General features: G+C 43.3%; 1 protein-coding gene across 2 annotated transcripts in view; it reads right to left on the bottom strand.

Annotated features, from left to right (window-relative positions):
- The window catches only part of neurl1aa (neuralized E3 ubiquitin protein ligase 1Aa), a 75,409-nt gene that overhangs the window by 45,274 nt on the left and 13,386 nt on the right, over window positions 1–16,749 (bottom strand). For both annotated transcript variants that reach the window (XM_061772131.1, XM_061772130.1), the window contains exons 2-3: window positions 15,460–15,710; window positions 10,308–10,629 (exon numbers count right to left, since the gene is read on the bottom strand). In XM_061772131.1, the coding sequence (XP_061628115.1) occupies window positions 10,308–10,629; window positions 15,460–15,710 (573 nt within the window). The remainder of the gene's footprint in view (window positions 1–10,307; window positions 10,630–15,459; window positions 15,711–16,749) is intronic.

Raw genomic sequence — 16,749 nt, 5'->3', positions numbered from 1 at the left:
AGGTTTCACATTGGGCTGGGCTGGCTCCTCCTCCCCCAAAGCCCCCCAGCCTGCCACACACAAAGGCTATAATATCCATTCATCCATTTTCTGAGCCACTTCTCCTCACTAAGGTCACGAGCGTGCTGGAACCTATCCCAGTTATCATCGGGCAGGAGGCGGGGTACACCCTGTACTGGTTGCCAGCCAATCGCAGGGCACATATAAACAAACAACCATTTTCACTCACATTCACACCTATGGCTTAGAGTTGTCAATTAACCTACCATGCATGTTTTTGGGATGTGGGAGGAAACCGGAGTGCCCGGAGAAAACCCACGCAGGCACGGGGAGAACAAGCAAACTCCACACAGGCGGGACCGGGATTGAACTGTGAGGCAGACGCTCTAACCAGTCGTCCACTGTGCCGTGAGGCTATAATAAAATAAAATAATTTACTCTACATGCTACATTATTATTTTCCTCATCAATCATACCTACAGAAGTATGCAGTGACTAAATCAATCGCAGATCATATATCCATGTGAGATACAATGTGCATGTATACCCAACGGAATTCTTGTGGGGTGGATTTTCACATCTCTGATTTCAATCTTATCTCAATGACACCAAAGAAGCTGGAAATTATGCCTGGGTCATACTCTCTGCATTTTACTTCTGATTAAGCTCAAGAAACAGGCACATGACTGATACAATCATGATCCTTTAAAAATACTAAAATACATTTGAATTCAAACAATATTTCATGCTTATAAAATGTTTTTTGAACATGACCTTTAAAGCATAAGATACTATGAGTATTATTTAAGAGCCCGACCGATTTATCGGGGCTATTATAGTGAATCACCAATAAATTGACATTGGTCAATATGTCACCGATGTATTAACCTTTTTTTCTGGATGGAGATTCTTTAACTACCAATAATGGTATCAGCCCCAAAAATCCCTATTCTATTATACAACGTATACTCCCCATTAAACGATCACTGATTTGAGTGAGGACATCAATCCATACCACTTACCTTCATTAGCTGGAATAGGCACTCTCGCAAGTGCACCTATACTAGCTGACTTTGGGCGAGAAGCGGGGTACAGCCTGGACAAGTCACCAGCCAATCACAGGGCATATATTGACAAACAGCAATTTATACTCGCATTCACGCCAAAGAACAATTTAAGTTTTTAATTTGGAACCTAACATTGGCGGCACGCTGGACATTGGTGGAACAGTGGATTGACTGGTTAGCACATCTGCCTCACAGTGCTGAGGACCCGAGTTCAAAACCGGCCTCACCTGTGTGGAGTTTGCATATTTTCCTACTGCCTGCGTGGGTTTTCTCCGGGTACTCCGGTTTCCTCCCACATCCCAAAAACATGCATTGTAGGTTAATTGAAGACTCTAAATTGCCCGTAGGTGTGAACGTGAGTGCGAATGGGTTTTTGTTTATATGTGCCCTGCGAGTGGTTGGTGACCTCTCGCCCGAAGATAGCTGGGATAGGCTCCAACACGCCCGCGACCCTAGTGAGGATAAGCGGTACGGAAAATGGATGGATGGATGGATGAACATACTTGTCTGAGATTGAAAAATAAATAAATAAATAAAGGATCCCCCAAGTGTTATTATCTGAAAGGCAATGTCCAGCCAAGTTAAACATCAATATCAATGTTCATAATATCCAAATCATCATTGATTGAAAGTTTTTCCCAGAAACCTCTAAGAGCTAAATTACACAATGAAAACACTTCTGTGATGCCAGATAATTTCATGCTACTCGAGCCATTTTGGATTAAAGCCAGAGCATACTGTAGCTCAAAAGCCCATGCACAGGCAATGGCCAAAACTACAAGACCAGATGTTCAAGCACCATTTCAATATTAAAATCTTTATATCATACCATAATTTGTTTCTTTCTGTGACCGCATCAGATACTGAAATGTATTAAATGTCTGCGGACTTCCACTGCTACATCAGTCAGAAGAATTATTGTTACAGTTTTGTAGCCTGGGCAAAAGAAGACCTCCAAGTACGTGGGGTGGGATAAGCAAACAGTATTATCCCAGTGATAAAGGTTGTGTTCGACTGTTCTTTCTGTCTGATTCGTCAAGTTCAGCTCTTTGTGTCAGACATTTGTCTGACTGACTGTGATATAGGCTGGAGCATCACATTTACATACATGTCAAAAATATAACAAAAACTATTTATATAACGCCATTAAAAACATGTTTACAAAGTGCATAAAACCCAGTAAGATACTAATCGTCGAGCTAATATTGTATAAAACCAGCAACAACAACAAAAGATTGAGAAACCCAGGCAATGCATGAACCCAACAGACTCATCTGAGGGCTGAGCAAGAATGATAAAAAATAGATACCGTAATTTCTCGTGTATACTGTGCAAATTTTACTGTACTCCGGTTTCCTCCCATATCCCAAAAACATGCATGGTAGGTTAATTGAAGACTCTAAAATTGCCCGTAGTTGTGAACGTGAGTGCGAATGGGTTTTTGTATATATGTGCCCTCCGAGTGGTTGGTGACCTCTCGCCCGAAGATAGCTGGGATAGGCTCCAACACGCCCGCGACCCTAGTGAGGATAAGCGGTACGGAAAATGGATGGATGGATGGATGAACATACTAGTCAGAGATTGAAAAAAAAAAAAAAGGATCCCCCAAGTGTTATTATCTGGAAGGCAGTGTTCAGCCAAGTTAAACATCAATATCAATGTTCATAATATCCAAATCATCATTGACTGAAAGTTTTTGTGCTCCCCGTGCCTGCGTGGGTTTTCTCCGGATACTCTGGTTTCCTTCCACATCCCAAAAACATGCATGATAGGTTAATTGAAGAGTCTAAATTGCCCATAGCTGTGAATGTGAGTGCAAATGGTTGTTTGTTTAAATGTGTCCTGGCCTTTTCATCCAACATCAGTGCGTGACTCTAAAATATGTTCGTGGAAAAATTGACAAAAATAGGGTTGGGAATCGAGAACCGATTGGAACCATTCAAATTGAAATATTTCAGGTCATAGTGTCGATGCCTAGTCCACCGGCCCCGAAGAAGAAGTGGCGAAAATCAACGAAGAAGCGGCAAAAACCAACAAAGAAGAACATTGAAGCACAAAGACGGGCTTTTGCCCAATGGCGGCGGCGAACAAAAGTGTCTCTTAACCTTGTTAAAATTAATGACCAGTCACCTCAGTGGAACATTTGGAATAAGATTATATTGTGCAAAGGAGGCTTTCACGATGTGTAGCGTCTGACGCGTTCCGAGCCTCAGCCTACACCACTCAGAGCTTCAGTGAAGTCAACTCTCAGTCAATTGGGTGAGTGAAACAATAAAATACGTCTATGCCAACATTGAGACATCTAACAAGGTAAACGGTTGGTTGCACCTTTGCACTGATGGTTTTTAGCGTTTATTTTAGTCTTCAAACCAACGTAAGAGCCGATGACAGAAAAAACATTGAGCTAAAACTTCACCGTAGTAACTTTTACATCACAATGAATTGCGACATAATTCCAATAAACGTCTCACATTATCACAAACACTAACCTTGTGCCTCATCGGTGGGTAAGAAAAGGAATAAAAGTTTTATAGCATTTAGTTCCAGTCATTAAAAAAAAATATATATATATTTTTTAAATCTCCGGTGCCATCTTTTCGTTACTTTTCGTGCGTACCCTTCAAAATAAAAGGCTACAAGCTTAAAACAGGAAGTCAAGTTAAAACACATATAAACCATTTGACGTGATAAAACAGTCCCAAATAACGATTTTAACAATGTTATATTTAACTTTTAGCTGAAACATTAATTAATATTAAGTCAATTGGGTTAGTTCCACACACATTACCTTTTAGTTCATAGGTTTGATATTGAGACTGGTTATAAAGAGCCCAGAGTAAAATGTTCATTTTAGTGTATGCTGCCGGCTGCTAAGAAAATGGATGTTCATAATTTGGACACCCTTTATTTACACCATGCAAAACCTTTTGACCCAGCCCCCTGAAAGAATAAGAATAAAATCATTTGGAACCGGAATCGAAATAAGGAACCGGAATCTGGACCGGAATCACTCAAATTCAAACGATGCCCAACCCAACAAAAATAGCCATACACTCACTCCTAAACCTTTTTCAAAGCCTTCCCACAAGAGTTGAAGCCGTTACAGCTGCAAAGGGTAGACCAACATCATATTAAATCATGTGGATTTAGAAAGGGATATCACTTAAAATAATATGTGAGTCAAGGCAGGTGAGCGAATATTTTTGGCAATATAGTGTAGTTCGTTTTGTACATTGATAGAATACATACATATATTTTGAATTTGAAAAAAAATATTTCATTTTATTTGTCTGATGACAAAGAGCTTAGTAAATGCACGAATAAAAATTGCAAGGCTCAGTACCTCCAACAAGGTTAAGAGCCACTGTTCAACGGGGTAAGAAAGGCGAGTCTTGGCATTGGAAAGAACTGCTGACACTTTTAACCAAATTTGCTCCCCCATATATTTCTGTTATTCTTCCTAATAGCTGATTCTGTTGTCGTGATCAGAGCAATAGGTGGCAAAGTTCAACTTTAGCCAAAATCTCAGTTTTCTGTCTGCAATGTTTTTTTACCCATCCATGTTCTATGCCGCTTATCCTCATTAGGGTCGGGGTGTGCTGGAACCTATCAAAGCTGACTTTGGTCGAGAGGCGGGATACAGCCTGCACTGGCCCCCTGCCAAATGCAGGACACATATGGACAAACAAACGTTCACACGTAAGGACAATTTAGAGTCTTCTTGCATTTTTGGAATGTGGGAGGAAACCACAGTACCCAGCGAAAACCCGCACAAGCACAGTGAGAACATACAAACTCCACACAGGCGAGGCTGGATTTATACCCAGGTCCTCAGAACTGTGAGGCAGATGTGCTAACCAGTCGCCCACTGTGCCGCCTGGCCGACACTTGAGGAGTTTTATTAATTAATCACCTCATTGAGCATTCTGTGCTGTGCTATTGCAGTCATCTTTCAAGGACAGCAACTTATAGGCAGTGTAGCAACAGTGCTTAGCCTTTTCCATTTATTAGTCTCACCATGGAGAACGTCAAGACTTGTAGAGATACATTCGTAACCCTTTCAAGCTTCATGCAAGTTACCAATTCTTAGTTGTAGGTGTTCCGAGAGCTAACTTGTGCAAGGCATGGTTCACATCAGGCAATGCTTCGAGAGAACAGAAAACTCAAAACAGGTGTGTATTTTTTTAGAGTAGGGTAGCTTTGCCTAATACCTCCAACCTCATCACATTGCTCTTATTTTGAAGGTGTCTCACCGTGTGTCACTATAGGAAGTAATGCAAAGGTTGCTTTATATGTTCATGTGCATGCACGTGTCTAGGTGGTTCAAGCGAGCATCAGCAAGTGCCCCCAGACCGAGTTTCTCAGTCCTTTTCCCCCAAGGAACTAAAACTGACACTATCAAAACTGTCAAAGCCAAAGGCTCAGCAGAGTTGCTAACTGTGGCCCTGGTTGTCATGAGAAAAAAAGTCATACTCGCCATTTGTCCTGCAGTAGAGTTAGAGATCACTCATTTTCATTCTACAAACCTACCCCCTTAAAACAGAGTTCTGGGAGGGTTTTAAATATTGATTGTAAAGTGTACTGTAATCCTTAATCTTAGGGGTATTTTGACTAAAGCGCACCACAGACTTGTTTTAAGACATCAAGGGAACTGTTTTGAACTGTGAATTTTTTTTATAAAATGTCCCCTTTAAATTTAAATTGAGCACATTTTACCATTTTGGTGTGGCGTGGCCCCCAACAAGCCTTCCAGTTTGTCACTTGGACCCTTGGAAGAAGTAATTACCAACCCCTGCCCTAGGGGTTCACATACTTTTCCACCTTGCAGTGTGAATTTTTAAGTGTTGTCCAATAAAAACACATTTCAACTTCTACATGTACAATGTATGCTGGAACAGAAAAGGTTCTTCCCCAAACTGTTTCCACAAAGTTTGAAGCATAAAAAAGTCAAAAAGATCTTGGTAAGATAACGTAAACTAATCAAGATTGAGGGGGAAATAATCTAAATCTAAATCTAGTCCAATTTGTCATTCATTCATAAAAGCTTGAGCGTGAACACTGATCCATTCAATTCTTCAACCAAGTTTTATCAAACACAAACACAATCCTCAGGAAAGTGGTGATAAAGCATTATGGGGAACAAAAAAAACCAATGAGATTGATGAGATTTCAACTCATCAGCAGCAACACACAATTATAAGAAACCTTACCTGTATTGAGCAAGTGAACATTGTGAAGCATTGATCATCTCAAGAGCTGAACGTTTTCTCAAGGAGATAGTGGTGATTTAAAAAACTAAACAAAAGCAATTATTAAAGTGGGCTATCAATTATCAGGTGGACACAAATAAGACACCAAATGAATAGGCAACCACTTGCTTACAAGTCTGTCAGCACTGCTAAAGTTTTTTTCAGCTAAGACACAGGTGTCAAACTCAAGGCCCGGAGACCAGATCTGGTCCTCCACATCATTTTGTGTGGGCGGCGAAAGCAAATTGTGTGGGTCTACTTCTTTTATCTGTTTTGAATTGTAAACTGTCTTTACTTGTTATAACAATGAGATTACAAGCATTTTTTTGTTACCATACCACTTTTTAAAATAAATGGAATAGTTTAACAAATTGTTTTCCTTCACTTTGGATTTCAAAACTAGTAATTTTGTGGTGCATGTAATATGATGAGGCGTTTATGCATTTGTATGGTCTCATAGACACAACAGCCCTACAAGGGAAGCCACAACAACAATGCAGCTCACAGCAAAAATGAGTTGACACCCTGCTCTCAGAGAGCAAATAAATCAGTTTACAAAGGCTCAAGGTATAGGCATTTCTATCCCATTTTTGGGGTGCTCAAGCACCCTTAAAATTTGAGAGATTGTTACCTTTTCTTACTTTATGTCCTTTTTAAACAAGCTAGAAAAGTGTATTACCATACAGTACTTGGTTGAAATGTAATATTTTAACAACAGATTAAATGTTTTTGTTGGTATGGATGTGGGAATGAGAGACACGGTGGAGGACTGGTTAGCACATCTGCCTCACAGTTCTGGGGACTGGGGTTCAAATCCAGCCTTGCCTGTGTGTAGTTTGCATGTTTTCTCCATGTAATCCAGTTTCCTCCCACATCCCAAAAACAAGCATGGTAGGTTAACTGAAGACTCTAAATTACCTGTAGGTATGAGTGTGAGTGCAAATATGGTCACCAGTTCAGGGTATACACCGCCTCTCGTCCAAAGATAGATGGGATAGGCTCCACCACACCCGCGACCCTAGTGAGGATAAGCGGTACCGAAAATGGATGGATGGATGTGGGAATGCAATTACGTTAAAATCTACAAAAGGGTGAAATTTATCTTGCCTGGCCAAGAGCTATTTTTAGCTCTCCTCAAAAACACAATAGTTTACTGAATTAGAGCTTTCAATTCTTCATGGAGTTTTTGTAAAGTGGAAGGAAGCCGTAGAAAACCCATGCTAGCATGAGAACACGCAAACTCTACACATGAAGGCCTGAGTCAAGATTTGAACGCAGAGCCTCTTGACTGTGAGGCAGACATGCTAACCACAAATCCCTCCGTGCTGCCTTTATTAATGTTAATGTCAATAAATGCTGATTTAGAAGTAGTGAAAGAAACATTTGAAAGCTTTGAGTGTACTGTATGTGTATGAATGTGTGTGACTGCAGTATGTTTACTAAATGGAGCCACTATTAAGGCCCTCTGATTACAGTATTTATAATATGATAGGGCTGTTTTATGAGCTGTACAAATTAGATCTGAGACCAAAATGTAATCACAAAGAATGTTAATTTAGTCTATGCATTTAGGATTATAGTTTTAAGAGTCGTAATAATGCCTGGAAGGCGGGCATTGCAAATGAGAATCTGTTCTCAATTGCCTTACCTGGATAAATAAAGGTTAAATAAATAAAAGACAAAACAAATTTAAAAAAGGATTTAAGAATTAAAAAAAAAAGGATTTAAGTAATGGGTGGCACGGTGAAGGACTGGTTCCCACATCTGCTTCACAGTTCTGGGGACCGGGGTTCAAATCCAGCCTCGCCTGTGTGGAGTTTGCATGTTTTCTCCGGGTACTCCAGTTTCCTCCCACATCCCAAAAACATGCATGGTGGGTTAATTGAAGACTCTAAATTGCCCGTAGGTGTGAATGTGAGTGCGAATGGTTGTTTGTTTCTATGTGCCCCGCGATTGGCTGGCAACCAGTTCAGGATACACACCGCCTCTCGCCCAGGGTCAGTTGGGATAGGCTCCAGCACACCCGCAACCAGCGTGAGGATAAGCGGTATCGAAAATTGATGGATGGATGGATATAAGTAATAATCCTGCAAGAATATTTGGTCAGCACAATCATAAAAAGGATGCCAAAAAATGTCAATTATCCCTATCAAGTGTGGTAAAGAAGCTACTGGTTTATCTGCTGCGATCTGACAATGTAACAAAGGACACACAACCACTTCTCATGCTAGACAGAATACGAGCTGAAAGCAAAAAGAAAAGGTCTCAGATGTGAAAGCACTTTAGATTAAAGCCCAAGGGTTTATCAGCAGATGGGGAGGGCTTGTAGAGATTGAAGATAGAAAAGGGATGCACAGAACTTAAGAAAAAATGTCCACAATGTCAAAAAAATAAAAACAAGTCCTGTAGTGATGTATTTCTATCAGCAATCAGCAGTGTCACACCCACACGAAACAGACCCCTGTTTGTAGGAAGTGATTTCAGTCAGTCCCCAATGAAACATGAGACTGTGCTTTCAAGGCAGCCCCGCGTATGACCCAAATGTAAAATAGACAGCAGAAGAAGAGACTTCTGTTGTGCTAAAGAGTAACCCAATGTTTGCTTGGATGGAAGTAGTTCTTACAACTGTGTCTTCCTTTTACAGACGCACTCGATAGATTTCTGTCAGACAAAACCTTGGCTTGGTAAAATACTTTTACTGTACTGTACTGGAACTCATTATCTGACGAGGTACCCATTGTTTTCAACCTCCTTTAATAATTAAGATTCGGTTAACCCCTTGAAAGCGAGATGATTCATCTGAAGGTGGTTATCCTAATAAACATTACAGTGAACTATGGCGACTACACTACTGTATGCCACATCATTGATTAAAGGCTCCCCACACACTGCAGACATTAAATATATGTGAAAAAAGCACAAAGAAACTTAAAGTAGCCCAAGGTACACCTAAAAATGGTCTTAAAATAGCTGTAACTCACAGAGGAGCCTGAACTCTCTTTCTTGCTTGCCGCTCTTAATCTCGTCGTCCTCTTCAGTAAAAGGTATCGGGCCACTTCCTGTTTTGGTCGCTCAGCAACAAGTAACACCAGGGCCACCGTTAACCCTGCGGCCTACCCGCAGTAAATGGCGCGCAAAACAAGTGCAGTGTGCAAGCCACATTACGCGCCAATGGGAGAATATGCCCCTAACTGCACAGATCTGTATATGAAGACAGGGGAGGTGCAGCACACACATCACTTAACACACCGCCTCCCCACCTCCATTCCCTACATGAGACAACAGAAGTACATAACTCAAGCATGTGAACATCACTCATGTTTGTGTGTAAAAGTGACAGGTCCTTGATATTGACAAATATTAAAGACTAATTTCATCCATCCATCCATCCATTTCCTGAGCCGCTTCTCCTCACTAGGGTCGCGGGCGTGCTGGAGCCTATCCGAGCTATCATCGGGCAGGGGTACACCCTGAACTTGTTGCCAGCCAATCGCAGGGCACATATAAACAAACAACCATTTGTACTCACATTCACACCTACGGGCAATTTAGAGTTGTCAATTAACCTACCATGCAAACCGGAGTGCCCGGAGAAAACCCACGCAGGCAAGGGGAGAACATGCAAACTCCACACAGGCGGGGCCGGGGATTGAACCCCGGTCCTCAGAACTGTGAGACAGACGCTCTAACCAGTCGTCCACCATGCCGCTTTAAAGACTAATTTCTACAATAAAATTGATGTACAGTATTTTTTTTTTAATTACTCAATTTGTTAGTATCACTTAAAAGTTGTCAGGAGTGTTTTACTATCATCTAATTTGAATCTATGCAGAAGAAAAGCACAAAATTGATAATTAAAAATTGTAGATCCATCAAAATACACCAAGGATGAGTAACATACAATACAAGGTTTTGACTGGTAAAAATAAACGGTTAAAATGTGGCCTTTTGGAGGCTAGATTTGTCTTAGTTGAGCTGTCAACAATCTTACCTAGCAGCTGCACTCCACGGGTCAGACCATAAACATCAATTAGAGCCCAGAGGGGCTCGGTGGTTCGGACTCCGCTGAAAAACAGCATGGGGCTGGACTCGTTTATGCGGTAGAAAACACGGCCCTTCTTGTCAACCCAGAAGGCAATAACATTCCCCTCGTTAGCAAACTCTTCAGGTAGAGCCTTTGCCCAGAAGCCACTCTGGGACACCAAGTCTGGGCAGGCATACTTTGGCAAGTTGTCTGGGTTTATCCTGCAGGGATCTTTGGAGGTGAACCCCAGACGCAGCGCTCCACTCCAACAACACTGCTTTTTTGTAATCTGGGGGGAGAAATGTGTTTTGAAGTCAATGATTTCTCAGTGGACCAAAAAGTGAACCAACAGATTCAGTCAGTACGTACTGAGGATGATACAAGAAAAATTGAACATTAACAGTTTGGGATGACTTTGTCCATGAAGAAAATAGAGCTGAGACCATATCCTGGGGTGATCTTGGTACAGTTTGCTTCAGAGGGGTCAGAGTTATACTGAGTTAAAAAGAAAAAAAGATACCAACTAATCACTCCATTATTATTATTATTACTTTGTCCTGCATATTGTGCATATTGCATCACACGTGGTCCAAGTTAAAAACGGGATCACGATAAATAACGAATAACGATGAATCGAAACGTCTTGTTTGCCTGATTGAGTAGCTAACTGATTTGACACAGTTTTTGTGTTACGTAGTGTGTGAATTTACTCCATCCATCCATTTGCTGAGCCGCTTCTCCTCACTAGGGTCGCGGGCGTGCTGGAGCCTATCCCAGCTATCATCGGGCAGGAGGCGGGGTACACCCTGAACTGGTTGCCAGCCAATCGCAGGGCACATACAAACAAACAACCATTCGCACTTGCACGATCCCCGGCTACAGAAGCTGGCTCTAGGCACGTGGAATGTCAACCCTCTGGCAGGGAAGGAGCCCAAGCTGGTGTGTGAGTTCGAGAAGTGCCGACGAGATAGAGTCGGACTCACCTCCACACACATCTTGGGTTCTGGTATCAGTCCTCTTGAGAGGGGTAGGACTCTCTACCACTCTGGAGTTGCCCACGGTGAGAGGTGCCGAGCGGGTGTGGGTATACTTATTGCCCCCCGGCTCGGCGCCTGTATGTTGGGGTTCAACCCAGTGGACGAGACGGTAGCCTCCCTCCGCCTTCGGGTGGGGGGACGGGTCCTGATTGTTGTTTGTGCCTATGCACCAAACAGCAGTTCAGACTACCCACCCTTTTTGGAGTCCTTGGAAGGGGTGCTGGAGAGCACTCCCGCTGGGGACTCCATCGTTCTGCTGGGGGACTTCAATGCTCACGTGGGCAATGACAGTGAGACCTGGAAGGGCGTGATTGGGAGGAACGGCCCCCTCGATCAGAACCCGAGCGGTGTTCTGTTATTGGACTTCTGTGCTCATCACGAATTGTCCATAACGAACACCATGTTCAAGCATAAGGGTGTCCACACGTGCACTTTGCACCAGGACACCCTTGGTCGCAGTTCGATGATCGACTTTGTGGTCGTGTCATCGGACTTGCGGTCGCATGTCTTGGACACTCGGGTGAAGAGAGGGGCGGAGCTGTCAACTCATGCTCATGGGGGGGACATCGAGTCCGATGCCGTCAAGCTCAAGTAGGAGTCCTATCGGGCCTTTTTGGTCTGTGGGACGCCTGAGGCTGCTGATGGGTACCGGCTGGTCAAGCGGAATGCAACTTTGGTGGTCGCTGAAGCAAAAACTCGGGTATGGGAGGTGTTCGGTGAGGCCATGGAGAAAGACTTCCGGACGGCTTCGAGGAAATTCTGGTCCACCATCCGGCGTCCCAGGAGGGGAAAGCAGTGCACCATCAACACTGCGTATAGTGGGGATGGGTGAGGGTGTGTTCCAACAACAGGGGGGGTCACACTCCCTGGTAAGGTCTACTCAGGGGTGCTGGAGAGGACGGTCCGTCGGGAAGTCGGATCTCAGATCCAGGAGGAGCAATGTGTTTTTCGTCCTGGCCGTGGAACAGTGGACCAGCTCTACACCCTCAGCAGGGTCCTCGAGGGTGCATGGGAGTTCGCCCAACCAGTCTACATGTGTTTTGTGGACTTGGAGAAGGCGTTCGACCGTGTCCCTCTGGGAGTCCTGTGGGGGGTGCTTCGGGAGAATGGGGTACCGAACCCCCTGATACGGGCTGTTCGGTCCCTGTACGACCGGAGTCAGAGTTTGGTCCGCATATCCGGCAGTAAGTCGGACTCGTTCCCGGTGAGGGTTGGACTCTGCCAAGGCTGCCCTTTGTCAGCAATTCTGTTCATAACTTTTATGGACAGAATTTCAAGGCGCAGCCGAGGCGTCGAGGGGTTCCGGTTTAGTGGCCTCAGTATTGCATCTCTGCTTTTTGCAGATGATGTGGTTCTGTTGGCTTCATCGAGCCGTGATCTCCAAGTCTCACTGGAGCGGTTCGCAGCCCAGTGTGAAGCGGCTGGGATGAGAATCAGCACCTCCAAATCTTAGACCATGGTCCTTAATCGGAAAAGGGTGGCGTGCCCTCTCCGGGTTGGGGATGAGATCCTGCCCCAAGTGGAGGAGTTCAAGTATCTTGTTCACGAGTGAGGGAAGAATGGAACGGGAGATCGACAGGTGGATCGGTGCAGCGTCTGCAGTGATGCAGACTTTGTATCGGGCCGTTGTGGTAAAGAAGGAGCTAAGCCGAAAGGCGAAGCTCTCTATTTACCGGTCGATCTACGTTCCTACCCTCACCTATGGTCACGAGCTGTGGGTCGTGACCCAAAGAACGAGATCCCGGATACAAGCGGCCCGAAATTAGTTTCGTCCGCAGGGTGTCCGGCTCTCCCTTAGAAATAGGGTGAGAAGCTCGGTCATCCGAGAGGATCTCACAGTAGAGCCGCTGCTCCTCCACATCGAGAGGAGCCAGATGAGGTGGCTGGGGCATCTGATTCGGATGCCTCCCGGATGCCTCCCTGGTGAGGTGTTCCGGGCACGTCGCACCAGGAGGAGACCCCGGGGACGACCCAGGACACGCTGGAGAGACTACGTCCTTCGGCTGGCCTGGGAACGCCTCGGCATCCCCCCGGAAGAGCTGGATGAAGTGGCTGGGGAGAGGGAAGTCTGGGCGTCCCTGCTAAAGCTACTGCCCCCGCGACCCGACCTCGGATAAGCGGTAGAAGATGGATGGTATGTTTTTCAATAACAGTCACTGGGAACCTGATCCGAGTCGAGGGAAAGATGGTTGGTGATAAATACAGTGATATTCTTGAGCCAAACCTGTACCATCTGTAAGTGACCATCAAACTTGGAGAAGCTGGAGCAGTTTTCCTTTAAGGGATGGGAAAAATCCCAGGGTTCGAAAGATTTGGCAAGCTCATAGAGAACCTTGTCGCCATGATTGAAAAAGGTGACCAAAAGTACTGACTTTAGGGTGTCAATAGTTAGCCACATGCAAATTTAAATTTTTTATTTTTATTTTTATTTTATATATATGAGGTAAAAAGCCATGGGGTGAATGCTTTTGTAAGGCACTGTAATTGACTATTTACGCATTTTTCCTGCAGTCACTTTTATATGGGCCAAGCAGCTTTCATTTTATTCAGATATACTGATCCGAATATACATTTACAAGTCCGGCTGTTTAGTTCTCACTTTTAATTACCATCATTTCTCGTGTATAATGTGCAACCATGTATAATACGCACCCCCAAAGTTGACCTCAAAATTCTGGAAAACCCTTCTACCTATTTTATAATGCATGATTTTGCTTCTACCCATATGATCAAAACATAAAGTTTTATCTGTATTTTGTTGTTTTTTTCAAAGAATTATTCTGAAGGTAAGCACTTTATTTGAATACCTAATCTTTTTTTTAATTGTTTTTTATTATTTTTAAATTCACAGCCCTACTTAGTATTATTTTAGTATTTTATTTTATTTGTATCTATTTAGTAAATTAGAAAACACACAGTTGTGCTCATATGTTTGATTACCCAGGCAGAATTTGTAAGATGGGTACAATTCTTTAAAGAAAACATGAAGGACCAGGAGAAACACATTTAATTTTATTTTAATGGGATTCAAATTAAACGGTCAAGCATTTAAAAAAAACATTATCATTAAAACATAACCATAAAGAAATTAATGATGGTTGTTTTTCAGTCATCAGTTATATTTTTTCTGAGTCGCTTCTCCTCACTAGGGTCGGGGGCGTGCTGGAGCCTATCCCAGCTGTCATCGGGCAGGAGGCGGGGTACACCCTGAACTGGGTGCCAGCCAATCACAGGGCACATAGAAACAACCAACCATTCACACTCATAGTCATGCCTACGGGCAATTTAGAGTCTCCAATTAATACATGTTTTTTTGGGATGTGGGAGGAAACCGGAGTGCCCGGAGAAAACCCACGCAGGCACGGGGAGAACATGCAAAGGCGGGGCTGGGGATTGAACCCGGGTCCTCAGAACTGTGAGGCCGACGCTCTAACCAGTCATCCACCATCAGTTATATTAAAAAGCAAAACAAAACAATATTTCACCAATTCTGCCAGCATATGTAAACTTATGAGCACAAATGTACATACATGCAGTCATACGTAGCCCCCTGTCATATTGAAATGAAAGTGCAGGCTACACTTTTTTTATATAACCAGTAGGTGGCGGTGACATTTTGGAATGAAAGTGTAAAGCTTTTTCATAACCACGAAAAGGCGGCATACATTTATAAAATGTGTAAGTTTTTTCCAATTTGCCCCAATACCTAATAATGTATAATGTGCACGATTGACTTTTGACAATTTTTTTTGGGGGGGGGAAATGCGCATTATAAACGAGAAATTACGGTAAGACTTGTTCATTCAAATAACTTCAAACGAACATCATTGTCAAAGAAAACCATGTACCATGTTATACTTGACTAAATATTAAATGTGAACATACCCTCAGAGTTCATGTAATGTTAAGTTTCTGTAAAATGATAACCTCAGGAACCAGCTTCCCATGATGATTGATTTCACAATTAATTTGGTTTACATTACTTTGTAGTGTAGACAGTGTAGCAGAATCAACAGTACAGTGATATCAAACTTTGTATAACAGATTTATCATCACGCCAAGTATTGAATGAATTGAACAACCTTGAGGCGGACTTGCTCATACAGGGCTATGGGCCTGTTGCTGAAGGTGATGGCATTGCAGAAACTACCCTGCCTCTTGACTATCTTCTGGGAAAGGTCCATGACAATTTGGGAACCCTTAGCATTAGGATGGAAGAGAAGTGGGCTGACTGGAAAGGGACCACCAACACTGGCACACTGGATAGGCAGGCATCTCTTGTGTTTGTGATGACAGCGGTGGGATGTGGATGGGAAGGGGCCACCGAGGGAGTCTAGAAGCAAAATACAAAACAAACATAGAAATCAATTCACATAATTTATATTGCATGTATTCATATATATATATATATATATATATATATATATATATATATATATATATATATATATATATATATATATATATATATTATGGCACTTTTCATATCATAATGTGAGCAACTGAGTAAATACAGATGGAAAAAACGTTTTTGTAGTTTGATTCAAGAGCTCTGTTTGGTCATTGTATTTTGTCATTTTTTGTCATTTGGTGTTCATTGTCCCTCATGTGGCTCCGTGATGGACTGTTTACAGTAGAAGCGGGACATTCATTGAAAGAGAATGTCGGTGCTTGCACCCAGTTGCGCCCTATCGGCAGCAGGCTTGCAGCAGCACTGTTTCTGAGGAGGGGAATGTCAGCGCTGTTCGATTGTCGCCGGTTGTTGATTTTGCCCCTTGATAGGCAGCACACTTGCAACAGCCGTGGAAATGTCAGAGCTGGGGGATTGCCTGCGATGGGGCCCTACGATTGGATCAATGGTGGGCGGGCTGAAGAGAGTGAGGAGCATCGGCAAAGTGGCCCAGAGCAGTTGAGGAGTGAGGCGGTGCTACAATGCTGTGAAAAAGTAATTGCCCCCTTCTCAAATTCGTTTTGTTTTTTTTGCACAGTTTCCCCACTTTAATGTTTAATACAGGAAGTCCTCGATTTACGAACGAGTTCCGTTCCTACGCTGGCGACGTAACACGAATTTCCGCGTAAGTCGGATTTCACCGTTAAAGTCGAAATTTACGGCGAAATACTTCTGTTACGGGTACTGTCCCACTCGATTGTGACAGCAAGCTCAGTGTGTGTGGCCGTGTGCGTCGATGTGTGAGTGAGATGGGCCTGCAAAGGAGGAAGGAGTGGACGCAGGTGCGGGTGTGTACAGTGGCAAGTGTAGTGACGGCGACCGGGTAAGAGTAGCGATAAGCGGAGGACCCGTTGACGTTTAATGTGCAGAGGAGCTAATAAAGCCATTAAAGCAGCAAATTGGTGCTTTGTGCCTTTATTGT

Source organism: Phyllopteryx taeniolatus, chromosome 4 (assembly GCF_024500385.1).
Source record: "Phyllopteryx taeniolatus isolate TA_2022b chromosome 4, UOR_Ptae_1.2, whole genome shotgun sequence".
Classification (NCBI taxonomy): Eukaryota; Metazoa; Chordata; class Actinopteri; order Syngnathiformes; family Syngnathidae; genus Phyllopteryx; species Phyllopteryx taeniolatus.
This window is presented reverse-complemented; position numbering and strand designations above follow the sequence as displayed.